The sequence below is a fragment of the Vitis riparia genome, chromosome 13 (assembly GCF_004353265.1).
Source record: "Vitis riparia cultivar Riparia Gloire de Montpellier isolate 1030 chromosome 13, EGFV_Vit.rip_1.0, whole genome shotgun sequence".
NCBI classification, from domain to species: domain Eukaryota; kingdom Viridiplantae; phylum Streptophyta; class Magnoliopsida; order Vitales; family Vitaceae; genus Vitis; species Vitis riparia.
The window spans coordinates 9,586,819-9,602,734 of NC_048443.1; the positions used below are offsets into that span (position 1 = coordinate 9,586,819).

Sequence of the window (15,916 nt, forward strand, 5' to 3'; positions counted from 1 at the left end):
AATATAAAAGATGATTAAAAATAAAATATCACGTATAAAAATTATTTTAAAAATATATTTAATAACATAAAAAATAAATTAAAAATATTTCAAAATTTCAAATAAATTTTGATTTTATAAAACGTAAGAAAGTATTCTAAAAAATTATAACCATATTGGGAAAGACTTCAACAATATTGGGTTCTCCTAAATGATGAAAGGCTTTGAAGAGTTTGAAATCAACGCATCAGCATTCAAAGCGAGTGTTTTCACCGACTTCAGGTCCTAATTTTCCATCCTTCTATGGTGTCTGCTCTTCCCTATTATCCGCATTTCATGACACCTGTCTCATCCTCTACACTATATCTATCCATCACCTAATCAAATTGAGTGCAAAGTCTCGATGGATGCTAGACAGAGCGATGGTATTAGTGTCCTAATGTTCCCATGGTTGGCTCATGGTCACATATCTCCCTTCCTACAGCTGGCTAAGAAGCTTTCGAAGAGAAACTTCAGCATATATTTCTGCTCTACGCCTGTTAACCTCGACCCCATCAGAGGAAAACTCAGTGAAAGCTATTCTCTCTCAATCCAACTAGTAGAACTTCGTCTTCCATCCTTGCCTGAGCTTCCTCCTCACTACCACACAACCAATGGCCTCCCGCCCCATCTCATGCCCACTCTCAAAATGGCCTTTGACATGGCAAGCCCCAACTTCTCCAACATCCTCAAGACCCTCCACCCGGATTTACTTATTTATGACTTCCTCCAACCATGGGCACCGGCAGCTGCTTCATCGCTTAATATCCCGGCCGTTCAGTTCCTGAGCACCGGAGCAACACTGCAATCTTTTCTGGCTCATCGCCACAGGAAACCGGGTATTGAATTCCCTTTTCAGGAGATTCACCTTCCAGATTATGAGATTGGTAGGCTCAACCGTTTTCTTGAACCTTCGGCAGGTAGAATCAGTGACAGAGATCGTGCCAACCAATGCTTAGAGCGGTCATCTAAGTTCAGTTTGATCAAGAGTTTCAGAGAGATAGAGGCAAAATACCTTGACTATGTATCTGATTTGACTAAGAAGAAGATGGTAACCGTTGGTCCACTTCTTCAAGGCCCGGAAGACGAAGATGAGGCAACAGACATTGTTGAATGGCTTAACAAGAAGTGTGAAGCTTCAGCCGTGTTTGTTTCATTTGGCAGTGAGTATTTTGTGTCCAAGGAGGAGATGGAAGAGATAGCCCATGGGCTTGAGCATAGCAACGTAGACTTCATATGGGTTGTTAGATTTCCAATGGGAGAGAAAATCAGGCTTGAAGATGCACTACCACAAGGGTTCCTCCACAGGCTAGGAGATAGAGGAATGGTTGTGGAAGGATGGGCACCACAGAGAAAAATTCTAGGCCATTCAAGCATAGCGGGGTTTGTGAGTCACTGTGGATGGAGTTCTGTGATGGAAGGCATGAAGTTTGGTGTCCCTATCATAGCCATGCCCATGCATCTAGATCAGCCGATTAATGCTAAATTGGTGGAGGCGGTCGGCGTGGGTAGGGAGGTTAAGAGAGACGAGAATAGAAAGCTTGAAAGAGAAGAGATAGCAAAGGTAATTAAAGAGGTGGTGGGGGAGAAGAATGGGGAGAATGTGAGGAGAAAAGCAAGAGAATTGAGTGAAACACTGAGGAAAAAAGGAGATGAAGAGATAGATGTGGTGGTGGAGGAGTTAAAGCAGCTTTGCAGCTACTAAAAATAGCGGTAACTCATACAGCAAGAGGAGGAATAAGACATGGAGTGTAAAAAGAACAAGAAGGCTGATATATACATACATGCCTTTCCAAATTTACCCATCTAGGAAAATAGCTAACGTGAATAATCAATCAATGTTTCAGTCAATCTCATTTTTGTTTACCAATTCAGATTACATGTATGCGTGCTTTGTGTGTTTAGCTACTGTTGACACACTACACAAACACACATCTAAATACATGGAAAAAATATATAAAAAAAAAGGGCTTTTGAATCTTAAAATATCAAGAAAATAAGGAAATAATGGTGGTTGGATTTTACAGAAACATCGTATGACAATTCGGAACAAATTATTGAGGAGACGAAAATATCAATCATATCAACACACATCTAAATACAAGGAAAAAATATCATAGAGTTGCTTTTGACTCTCAAGATATCAAGAAAATACGGAAATATCAATCAAAACTCAAAACATTGAGAAAAAAACCTTTAAACAATAATAAAACAAACAATGATACACATAATGGGGTTGTTTTATTGAATATGGTTAAATTTATGACATTTGACAATAATATACATAATTTGAAAACTTGCATGCTCTAGTAGGAAGAAGACAACTGATCCATTGGGATCACAACTTTACATTTCCCTTTCCATTTTTCTTGTAGAAATCCCACTTGAACTTCTCAGCCAGGTTTTGAAGCAATCACACAAAACTTCTCTCTCTCTCTCTCTCTCTCTCTCTCCTTATTTTCAGGATTTGGAAGGTGTCTCAGCACAAAACATTTCAATTGTTCCCAAAGCAAAGCTGCAGGGAAGCTAGAAGACCTAAGCCTTCAACCTACATGGAGGGTTTGGTGTGCTATCAGTTTGTGTCCAAGTTTGAGTAAGAAATTTTTTTGACTAGGACAGCAGCAATATTGACACTAAATCAATCACAGAAAGTAACAGAATCAACCAATTCAAGGGAATGAGACATTCCAAATTTCAGCAGTTCACTTCTGAATTGACTCATCTCAATTAACTAAACATACACATATACCATTCACATTTCAAATTTCTTCACTATCAAAACTAAAATTTCAAAAAGAAAAAAAAAATCATCTTCTACATTCCTCAACCTAACATTGACATTGTCCTCAATGTTAAAAAGATAAAGCCCATGGAATGATAAAAGGGAAGGGGCTCCAGCTCCGAGTGGTAAGTAAGAAGTAATGCTACAAAACAAAATAAGCAGACAACGAAAGACAAAAATATGTACATGGAACAGAAAAATAAAAATAGAGAACAAATTAAAGAAACTTCAGGAAGTGATTCGTCCCTAATTGCAGTCATGCCAATTGATTCTGGCTCAGACGAGTGTTATCAACAAAATTTATAAACCTAAATCACCTCACACTAGGGTAGCATAGCTAACATAGTATAGTAGCTCTAGGATCGTTCATAGGGATGAGTTTTCATCGTACAGTTGACATTAGTGAAGGAAATAAAATGGTGCTTTTTCTTATGAAAGTTAGCTTTTAAAGAAAATGGAATTTATGGTTGGAAAGATTGATTTTTAAGTTAAGCAAAAACAATAAGTGAAATTAACTATAAAGAAAAGGTCTCTTGGAGCTTCAAGTCACTAGGATTGAGTTCCTTAGGCAAAGGGGGAGATTCCGGATCTTCTTCTCGCGTTGGGGATAATAACATAAAGGATGGTTATCTCCCGAACCGGTTTTGTATTTAGCAATTAAGATTTGATCCAAAGGTTTCATTAGAAATGGTAATTGCTTCCCATCAATGGCTTCCAACACTAAAGACTTTTACCTTGAACCACCTTCCAATGCTCGTAAATGATAACTAATAGACATCCATGGATCTAGCAATAAGCATCCATGGAATCCAAAAAGCTTACCAAGTATTGGCCATTCAAGGTGATTCTAAGGGATTTAAAGCTAAACCTTGAAATAAAAACCATTGATAGTTAACAACTATTGTCATTTATAGCAAGGACAACTCCCACCTTTGCATTCAGGTCCTTCACCTAACTTCCATCACTCCAAGAAACGTAAAACCTAGCCACTCATCCCCTGAGAAATCATCCTCAGAGGTTGTTTGACTAGAAAGAAAAGTGAAAACAAAATGAGAAGGAAAGGCAGAGCAAAAGCTCTGTATATTTCTTACTACGGTAATTTATAAGTGTTTTATGAAAAACATCACATCCACCTCTCCCTCAGTCTTTCCTTTTATATATAAGCTACCTAAAAGATATTTAAAAAGATATAAAAGAAAATATCTAGGTTGATTACAAGGAGAAACTAGGAAATTACACAAAATATTTGAAGATAAAAATCTAACAGAGTTGGTGCACAAGAAGATTTCGCATACCATGTGAAATTTCGTATGGTGTGCGAAATCCTTTGGTGCCTCAAGAGGTTTCACATGGTGTGCGAAATTTCGCACAACCATGCGAAACTGCTGTTTGTTGGACTTCTTCTTCTGATTTTCTTCCTTGCATCCTGATTGGCATGGCAAAGGGCTAAGAAGTGCTCCAAAGCTTGGATTTTTCATGTATTTGAGCTTTAACTTGCATTGCCATTGATTTGAGCTACCAAAAACACCAAAACTTGTCAAAAACTGATTAGTAACCTTGCTAGGTTCCTTAATGTGCCAATTGAGTTAAAAGGTATTATTAACTACTACTCAAAAGTGTTTAAAACAGTTAGTTTCAAGTTACAAAAAGAGTACTTTTTGAGTAGTAATCAGGTTATTCAATGATATGAGAAGTGAGAACATAGACAGACAAGGTGCCTCCATACTATAAAATTCTTCCACTGATGAAGTTTCAAGCAGCAGCTAATGAAGTGAAGGTTTCTTTTTTAATCAGCTTTTCATGGACACTTCATTTTTCTTCTTAGGTTTTCCTGCCAAGATGCACTTGGAGTTCCAGCCTTGGATTTTTTAGGTGCTATTTTCTTCTTGGACTGCTTCCGCTTCTTTGGAATTGACTCCATATGACATGGAGGAAGAGACAGGCCTGTGTAAGTGGTCATCATTTTCTTCTGTCTGGATTGTCATAGGATGGTCGATTTCATATAATAGAAGATGATGGCTCAGATGATTCATCTGATATCTACACCTTCCTTTTCAACCTTCCTGTCCTGGAAAAAAAAAAAAGATCCATTCTTAGAAACAATATAGCATAATGCATAATCCAGCTGAGTGCAACCTGCATAAGCTTGCAGAAACATCTTTAAATTCTCAACCACACAGCTTCCAACTGATATTTATGCTTGTATAAACCAAAAATGAGCAACATAAGTCATTTTAAAAATTAATATCTCATGAATTGAAAAGTCGAACTTCTCCAAATTCAGTTGAAATTTGCCGCTTACACAGTCCAATTGAGCTCATGAAAAATTAGGCCACACAATGAACAAAATGGTATTACCAAAACCATCTCATTGCAACATGTAATTATCCAAAAATTATGGGCATTCAATCACAATGGTATTCATCAAAATCTAACCTCAACATTAAAGATTTTATCCTGATGATGTTCTGCCATAAATCTTAGTAAAATTTATGGGACAAGCAACCAGCACCAGAAAAGAGAGATTATTTGATGAAGATAAGATTATTTGATATTTTCAAATATGCAATGCACATCTTTTTGGGAAAGTTGAATGATGTGGTTTGGACCATAAACAGAAATAGACGTTTATATTAATCAAGCCATCAAAACTAAGACAAGGACAACATGAAATACCAAAGCCTTTCACTTGTTAAAAAATGACATAATTATAAAAAAGATATTGATGAAAGTTAAACCAAGAAACAAAAGCAGTTACTTCTCAGAGTTTTGATGTTGGATTTGTTGTTGATGTTGTAGAGAACATACCTGGGCAATGAGTTTATTATATCATTCTATCATAGTTTCTATAGGATCTTGTCATCTTATTAGTTATTAGATGGTTTGTTCAATACTCCGGAGGTTGTGGTTTAATGTTAGCTTATTCTTGATATGAGCCAGTGACCTTAGTATCCAGCCCTGGTTTAGGGGTTCTATAGGAATAATTTGAGCCTTTAAGTTTTAGGTTATGTTTGGTTCCTGAGAAGTATTAAGGAAAGAAAAAAAATTTTATGGAAAAAATTATTTTCTTATTCTTGATTGTACTATGAAAAATAATAATTAAATATAATTAGAATTAGTTTGAAACTTGTACATTTTAAATTATTAATCCTTATATCAAAGAGTTAAAATAAGTAAAATAAATTTGAAGTAACATATAATATAAATGTTTGACTTTAAATCTATTGTTTATGTTCCTTTGCTTTTCCTCTATATTTTCTTTCCCCCTCTTTTAAATTTTTCGAAAACCAAACATAGTCTTAGTTTTTGTAGACTTCTTAGTTCTTTTTCATGTCAGGTCTATAATAGACTTTATAGGGTGAGGCATGCATCATTCCTTTTAGTTGTTAATCATGCGAGATAAGTATATTCAATAAAGCATCAAAGGCTATTAGTATGACCTGCTCTAGAATAAGCTGTGTTGAAGGAGGATAGATCCTTTAGGGCAATGTGTTAGATCTCTAATGATGCCTTATTCTAGTTTTATTTTAATTTAATTAGCCTGGTTACTATGTGCTTCTATTCAAAATGTTAGAAAGTATCTTAAATTCTCTTATGAGTCAATTTGTAAGTCATTAATATTTTCATATTAGAATATATTCGTATAAGAGAATGTATCTTATTATGAAAGGAAATATTATATTGTGAGATATTTATTTAGGAATAGATATTTTTGATAATTATGTAATTGATTTCCTGTATGGAATATTCTTATATAATTAGAGAAAATATGGGCAAAGATTTTAACCGAAAGAGAGAGCCCTTTTAGGTGTAATTGGGAGTTTGGATTTGAAAATTTGATTATAATATCTTCAAGGAATGGTGGAAGTTCTTCTTTATCTTTACCCGTAGATATAAGCTTTAGGTCAAACCATATAAATTTTGGTATACTTTATATTTGTTTTCTATTTTCATTCTCTCATCTTTTTCTTCTTATTGTTGTTTTTTGTCTTGATTTTTTACAACACAAGAAAATAATTGAAAAAATAGAAATTCCTAATATTTTTCTTGCCTCATAAATTATTTTACTTTGATGATTTCTAGACCTTATAACGTGTCTTCACAAATATACAATAATCCTTAATTAAGCATATTCCCAAGGTTTTTTTATTTCCTTTTTCGTTTTTCCTTTTTCCTCTTTCCAACTATCCAAGTTTTATTTAGTATTTTTTTTTAGCAAATTACCCACTCAATTATACGAATATAATTGATACTTCACCTTTATACTATACTAATTTCACTTCTTTTCTTGGCCTTAGTGTAATGACAATCTCCTAGAGCCATCTACATTTTACTACTAGTGGAAGAGTGTGGATGGTTATAGAGAGGCCTAGAGGTGTCCACAAATTTTTATATAAGAGTGGAAGACAAGGGAAGCATATGGGACATTCTAAAGATTTCCAAACAAGTCTTGTACATACTTTGTACATAAAAATTCTAGGGAATTTTAGGATTAGAGTGGAACCTTTGTGGCTTCCAAAAAGTTCCTTGGTTGCCTATAAATAGGTGATGACCTCATTTGGTCAAGGCACCAAACAAGTTAAGAGCTTCTAGCCTCGCAAAGTATTCCTTATGTTATACGAAGTTTTTTTTCTTAAAATGTTACCTTTGTAGTCTTTATAGGCACTAACCAACTTTTTTTTTTACCCGAACTGTTGTATGACAACTTGAAGCAGCAGAAGACACTCAAGACGACAACATTGATGCAACAAAAGAGTTGGTGGAGAACATGGCATTGAGTAAAGAGGCAAACGAGACAACTGATGGAGTATAGTGGATGAGGGCAGGAGTGAACCTCCTAAAGAAGGTGGGGAAGGGAATGGGAATGGAGATGAGGAAGAAGGTACATATGAAAATGATGAAAATGAAGAGTGAGCATCCTGGGAAAGTTTCAATCGAAAAGAAGCTTTGGACCTTTTTAACCACGTGATCACTTTGGACCCTAGCTACTACTGGGTTGGTCGGTTTAGCCAAGTACTGTATCAGTTGTTTTAGTCATGACTGTAAGGGAGGCCTCCTCTGATGTGTAGTAGTATGTATTTTAACCTAATTTAATGTAGTAGTGAGTATGAAAGTTGTAATTGAGGTGGGGATGGGGTGGGGGTCAGTGTTTTAGGATCCTTAACATAGTTCTATCATTTTTACAAGCACCTTCATGATTTGATGGGGTAGTAGTAGACTAGCAGTCAGCAAATGCTTGTGTTCTCTCTCCCTTATTTCAAGTTCCATCTAAAACTTGTTCTTGTATTGTCTCTCCCTTATACATAAGTTAATCCTTAAGGATGCAACCTGAAGTTAATAGTGACTTTTTTTTTTTCTTGGCTAAAGATTCTACATAAAAAGCTTAATATTTTGGATAACAAAGAATAGTAATCAAGAAAGTGTCATCATTGTTGGGATTGAGAATTTTCATAACTAGGACAAAGTTCAATGCTTTGTTTTGACTCTTGTAGTTTCTTTTTAGATTTTCTCCGTTTTCTCTCTAAGCGAACTTAGGGTTTTATTTATTTTTCTATTATTTAGTTGTTTTTTTCAATATTTTCTTTAATTTTACTTATTCCATTTCCATTCATTTTTTTCTCTATTTTAAGCTTGGTTAGGAAAAAGACTTTTTAGGCAGACTTTATAGAACAACTCAGGAATCTCAATTGGATATGAAAAACACTAAGGAACTTAATAGCAATGACAATATACCTTAAGTGCCTTTGAAAGGGTATAGGACTATGAGAAAGCATATGAATCCTCCAAGGCTAGGTACACTCATGTTTTTCAATGCCAATTAGAATCATAATACTATTCAACCACAATTAGTACATCTACCACCAATGTTTAGCTGAAATGAGAACAAGAAACCCTATATCCACATAAAAGATGTGGAAGAAATTTGCTCGAATTTCTAAAAAGAAAATTGACCAATCAAAATATGTTTTTGAATTTAACCAACCCAATAATCTCTTTCAATTCAAGTAAAGGATTGTTGGTGGCTTGTATATAAATAACTTAACCATTGAATTGCTTTCTGGTTTCTCGTTTTTAATTTTCCTAAAGGGATCCATCTTAGCTTGGGATTTGGAGGGTAGAAGCATCAAGAAGCTAAGGTAATTTCTTAAAGACAAAATTCTATTGTTAAAGAGAAGGTTATAATTCAAGCAAGTGATTAATACAATTTAATAATAAAGTATTTATAATATTTTATTTTTATTATATGTACCCAACCCTAACAATAAAAAAGACCACTAATATAAGAAGTTCCTTGAAATTGAAAGAAGAATGATGAGAGGCATTTAATTAAGCTCTTGAGGGATTGGTATGAAGAACTTTGATTTAGACACAAATTTGCTTTCTTCTTCAACTCAAGGCTTCTATGTCTAATTTCCTACTTTTCTTCCTCCCATGAATCATCTTATTTTCATCTCTATCTCCCCTCTCTCTAGCTTATTCTCTCATTGTAGCCCAACTCTCCAAACTTGGCTCGGACATCTCATTTCATTCTTTAGTCCCCAAAACATGGCAAATAATTAGTAGGACCCATCACAAACTCTCTAATGTGCAATTCCATCCATCATGAGTTTACAACCCTCATGCGGCATGATGAGTAAGCCTTTCTTCTTTAGGAGCCCATTTGACAACATGTCCCTTTCCACCTATCATCTTAAGGGGCTAAAATAACACTACAAAAGGTAAATTTCTACTATCCAAAACATCATCACATAAATACATAAGAAATCCAAGTAATTTTTTTAAACCTTTACTTATCAAAGATATCAAAATCACAAGCCCTAACTTCAAATCACAAAGATGGTGAACACAATGTGAAAAAAAAAAAAAAAAAAAAAAAAAATCACAAAAGCCCTAAGTTCAAAGGAAACATGTGAAAAAGGAAATTCTAGAGAAAGATATTTATCTTAAAGGACTTCACAACATTTCTAGTGGTGGTAGGTGATAGAGTTCAAGATCAAGAACTCACCTGAGTCTCTAACTTCTTTATTGTTAGGATGCCTGCTCGAAGGTTGTAACAACCAAATATTGTTAGAGTCAGGTAGGGTAGTTAGCAACATTGTTCAAGTCAATAGGTTAAGTTGTTAAGGTTAGCTAGATAAGTAGTTATTCTCATGTAATTGATACGCCATATAAATATTGTATGTAAAAACTGGTTTGATATAGATTTTCTTCCATTCTTTATCTTCCTGTTTCTGCAAGTTTCTTTTTGGTATCAGAGCTATAAACCTATCCTAACTATGTCATTCTTCAATCCATTCTCTGAATCACAAACTCCCACACAGATTACTTCACTCCAAAGATTGAGCTATTCTCTTCAAATGTTAAATCATGCCCTCCTTGTTAAACTAGACAAAAGCAATTACATCTTATGGTGAACCCAAATGGAGAATGTTATCTTCGCCAATGGCTTTGAAGACCATATTGAAAGACTGAATATGTGCCCCACCAAGATGACAGTTGTAGGCACAATAAAACCAGAATTCATTTCATGGAGAAGGTATGATCGTATGATCCTTAGCTAGTTATATTCTTCTCTCAACCTTGAAATCATGGGGCAAATAATTGGATACCGAACCTCTCATGAAGCTTGGATGGCTCTGGAAAATATATTTTCAGTCTCCTCCAAAGCAAGACTAATGCAACTCCGGTTGGAGTTTCAAACAACTCGCAAAGGCACCATGTCCATGATGGAGTATTTTCTCAAAGTGAAAATTATAGTTGATAATCTTGCAGCTATTGGAGAACTAGTCTCAGAAAAAGACCAGGTGTTACAGATACTAGGAAGACTTGGTGTTGATTACAGTCCTATTGTTGCTTCCATCACTACTCGAGAAGACGACATATCCATCCACTTAATTCACAACATACTTCTCACACATGAACAACGTCTGACATTTCAAAACATAATCCCAAAAGAAGACTCCATATTTGCCCATGTTGTTGTCTCTCAAATGCAACAAATAAGAGGCAATAACAGAAGGATCTTTAGCAGCCTGTAATCCTGCATTTTCACATGCGTTCTCACTTGATGGCGAGACTCGCTTTTTGTTTTGTGAAAAACTAATTTTTTAAAATAATGGAATCACCACTTACTTTGGTTTTATTTTTTAAAAAGAAAAGCAAAATAAGAAAGAAAACCCTAAATGTGACTCTAAAAGAAAAGACAGATTTGTGAAAATCAAGTTGGATCCAGGGGTCAGGTTACTTCATCGATACTATGAACTAAATAAACACATCAACATAATTCATCAATTTAATAAAGAAAGATGTACTTGATTTGCATTCCAAGCGCTTCCAAAAAACATAAAAGTTAAATAACAAATACTAGCATCACATTGCATTCTAAGTAATCATATTCTGTAACAAGTTAAATTTAATGTCATACAATCTCAACACAACAAGCAAACACTAATAGACAATGTTCAATCACAATATTTAATTTAAATAAAAAAGGTTTGTGTACATGGTTTAGCATTTTAAAGCGCTTTCATAAAAATGAGGTTAATTCACAAATAATAATAATGAGTTTAAAAAGAAATAAAAAACTAAGTCTATATACATATACATGGCAAGTCTCAAATCAAGGAAGGCTCGCTAGCATGTTCAAAAGTAACTAAATTATTAAAATCAAAGGAATTATCATTAACAATGTATAATATTGGTTCATAAAATAAACTCTAAATAAATATCAAGAAGTGTTATCTCATAAAAATTAAAATTAGGTAACATCTTTAACCTATCCAAATTATTGTTCAAAATTTCAAATTAATTAATTATATTCCAACTAATAACAAATTTATTCACAACTAGGTTACTTCACAAAAGAATCAGCAAATGATCAAAGCAAATAACTCTATAAAATAAATCTAAAACAAATATCTATAAGTTAAATTTTATCATGAAAATTTTCAGAGGACATCACACTAGTTCATCATCCAAGTGATCTCAATTAACTAGCTCTCATTTAGTACTAGATTTCGTAATGATGTTCATAGGCCCAAAATAGAGCATTTTTTCAAGGTTTTTATCAAATGATTTTTTTTAATTAACTTAGAGATATCCTAAAATCATAAATAAATAAATAAATAAATCATATAACTAGCTTGATATGTCTATTTAAAATGCAAAATTATCATAGGGCAACATCACATTCATAACATATTTAAAAATTAACAAAAATCCCTCAACTCTAGAAAAACACTTGTGCAGTGGTATATATATCTCATTTCATAAATCATTTCTTAATATTTTGGGTCAAAAATTAAATTTAGGAAGTCTAGATTAAGTGAACAATGTCCAAAGGAATTAAAGGGATCGTTTAATAATTTAATTTTAAAAAACAAAACTAAGTGTCAAAAACAGAGTGAAAACCGAACCTTTTGAAAAATTGATTTATATCTTCTAATTGAGGGATTATTCTTCACTGAAACAAAATTATAACATAAAATTCAAGAAGTTTAAAATATCATGGAATAATTAGAAAATTTTTAAAGAGTATCTAAATGGTCGGATTCTAATTTACAAGTTCAAAAGTACAGTGAGCTATCAACAGTGTCAATAGAGATCCATGCTTTGGAAAATTCTATATGTAGGGATATGTTAAATCCCATTTTAATTTCCACAAGTTTGTCCATAAAGACTCCATTGATTGGAGCTATGAAATTTATTTCGTGTGTATTCAAAACCAAAATTCATTTTAAAACCTTTTCAAATATGCATACCGAATAAAATTGATAACATTGTTTTTTTTTTTTTTGTTTTTTTGGAAAATTGAAGTTTCATACCTAAAGGGACTAAGATTAATTTTTAATATAAGTTTAGGGATTGATTTAGTAAGGAAAAAATTTTGGAAACAATTTTTTTTTTTTTCATATTGAAATACATGAAATCTCAAATAATAAATTTTCAAGGAAAAGTTTAAGTGTATGTGTGTGAACTAAGGAAATGAATTATGAATATCAAAACATAAAATCAAATTAAAACATTGATCTGAAGCCAATTGTCATTTGATTATCCAATGGCTTATATTGGTAAAAGAAATTGAAGAAAAAGTGATCTAATCTCATTCCTAAGTCAATCAAGCAATAAAAAATGCAATCAAACAATTTTCAATATACAATCCAACAACACTTATTTCAATTTTAAATTTAAGCATCAAACAACCAATAAAATCTCAATGTATAGATGTTCCTCAATTCACTTTCATGACTTCAATTCAGCTCAACTATCAACTCACATACTTGTTTTGATCTTGAAAGTTAATAAACAAATATTGATAACACTTCATAGCTGCCACTTCTGTACATACTTGCTTTAATTTCAAAATTCAGTAGACAAAGACTAATAACTTCAATATTTCCATGGCTGCATCATACCATATCACATATTCATTTTATAATTCAAACAAAACTGAAGTTTCTAACCATTACACAACCACATGCATTATTTTCACTTGATTAAGGAAAATACTAATATTCCTAACCATTAACAATCACATGCATTATTTTGATTTGATTTTAAAAATTCAACAAAAGTCATTGACACATTCTTAAACCGGTTATACTAGAACCAACATGCATTATCAAGTAAATGATTAAACAACAAACACGTATGACCTTTCTTACATCCACACCAAGTCACTATTCCTATAATCTAATAAAATAAACATGAGAAAGTGATTTAAAATTGAATAAAATTATACTAACTTGTGTCTACTGATGCTCTAAAGCAGATGTAATGGGTGTATTATAGCCAAATCTCTCATAGTGATGAAGATAACAAACGATGGTGTGTTGATTCTTTGATAGAAGTGATGAATGACTTTAGCAGTAGTGAATTGAATGATGGATCAAACTGTAAGTTACGATGGGTCGATCTCTAGCAGTGGTAAAGATGCAAACGAAAATCTAAACCCTCATTTCAAATGAAGATGTTGGTAATGGTGAAGATGCGATAGAAACAGAGGAATGGTATAGATACGGTGCTCCGAAATTATGAACGAAGAAATAGTGATGGAGACCTATGTCGAGTGCGATGATGATTAGTATGGTGTTGCAAGTACTTATTGGAGATCTCTGTTTCAAAACTTCAAGTGCACTAGTATGATGTAGGTGTAATGCTGGTGGAGATGAACTATGGAGATGAATTGTTGTTTGCATAAGAATGGTGATCTGTAGGTCTGATGATGATGACTGTAACTCATATGCAAACGGTCACCCTCTAAGGGCAATGGTGATGACAAATGTCGATCTTTGGCATGGTGGAAATGGCGAGTTCCAATGGTGGTGGTAACTTGTAGTAGCGTCGATCTCTGGTGGTGAAAATGGGAAGCTTTAAATGGCGGTGGTAACTTGTAGCGGCGTCAATCTCTAGTGACTATGACGACAACCTCTAATTGGTAATAAAATGCGTCGATAGCCACGATCTCCATGAATAGAACAACAAGCTTCCACGATGGTGAATTACTCCAACAACGATGAACTTGCCTTTTTCAACATAGAATTTGCGCTCCTCTAAAAAATGCCCAAAAAGTGACTCCTTATTCGGTGATGAACTCTCCTCTCTTAGCTTGAGAAGTCTTTATAACTATAGTTGTTACTCCTTCCCGGAGTGGTGTATATGCTCCCTCAACAGAAAGATTCCTCTTTTGGAGACTTCATCTCAAAACCGCCTCATCGAATACATGACAGTTTAAAAACATGATTGTCAAGCTTCCTTGCATGGCTTATGGTGATGCTCCCTCATGTGAGACTTGTCACGACCCAAATTTCAGGCAACCCAAAATTTGGTCCATGACCCCAAGTCAAAGGTTTGACCTTAAGGGTTTCTCCTAATCCACACTAGCAGTCAACCAAAACGCTTTGATTTTTTTTTTCTACGCATAATCACACTAGAGCTTCCTCCAACTAACAATCCAATTTATCAACATACTAACCACTACTCAAGAGCAACCAGGTATAATAATTATCATTAAAGTCTAGAAATAAGAGTTCACAATTGAGCAAATTAATCAGAATAAAGTCTCATTTTAAATATATAGTTTCAAAGTTTGCTAATACAAGTCTTAAAATAGCCAACATAACAAAAACACTACACTCCACTAGGCCGCTCCAAAACCTCCTAGGGAATCCTAAAGTCCTCCTTGCCCCACTTGTGGATCCTCGTGAGTGACATTTGCATCTAAAAAGATGTAAAAAGGAAGGGGTAAACATTCCACATTGCTCAGTAGGGTGCCTAACACCTAAGGGGTTAATGGGGATTACTAAGTTTCAAATGAATACAAAAAAAACATTCCATCAGCATTGATCACCCACATTTTTAATCTTTATAATTATAATAATTCCACAATTTTCAACAATTAAATAAAATGCACATGGACATGTGACACACAGTCATACAATATACCGTCGTTCTCGGGCTTTCACTGAATGATACGTATCTGTACCCAAATACACTCCCCATTCGGAGTTTTCCCGGGGTAAACTTTTAGGTCTTTCACCCTAGGAATCTCACTCTCTTCTTAATTTACCTCACACAGACCTTTACTTTTCATTACTATTTTATTTTTTTTATTTCTTTTTTCATTTCATGCACTTTTCACAATTTTTATCATTTCTTCACATAACCATGATGCAAATGAAATGTCATGAGGTTAATTACCCTCATTCAAAAGTATCACCAATATCACATAAATTTCCAACTAGTCCAAATATCATTGAAATTACAATCATACCACAATTCCATAATTTTCTAACAACCCCAATAATTCCAATAATTAAATATAATTATTTCTCCACAATAAAATTACCAAAAGCAACCAAATAAATTTCCAATAATTCATATCTCAATTAAACATAATCTATACCAAAAATCCATAATTTTCTAACAACTCCAATAATTCCAATAATCCAATATAATTATTTTTTCACAATAAAATTGCCAAAAATATTCCAATAAATTCTCAAAAATCCACACATCAATAAATTATAATTTATACTACAATTTCAATTATTCTCAAAAATCTCATTAATTTTATCAACCCAAATGCAATCATTTATCAACCAAAATTTTTTTTCC

The 15,916-nt window shown here is 33.5% G+C and overlaps 1 protein-coding gene across 1 annotated transcript; it reads left to right on the plus strand.

The window, feature by feature from the left end:
- Window positions 1-382: 382 nt before the first annotated feature.
- Window positions 383-1,922, plus strand: LOC117928287 (UDP-glucosyltransferase 29-like). Its single transcript, XM_034848194.1, has one exon. It carries the CDS (start codon window positions 383-385, stop codon window positions 1,721-1,723), a length of 1,341 nt encoding a protein of 446 aa, XP_034704085.1. The 3' UTR covers window positions 1,724-1,922.
- Window positions 1,923-15,916: the final 13,994 nt, after the last annotated feature.

Coding starts and splice junctions, on each gene's coding strand:
- LOC117928287 (XM_034848194.1), top strand. CDS start 383: ATGGATGCTAGACAGAGCGATGGTATTAGTGTCCTAATGTTCCCATGG.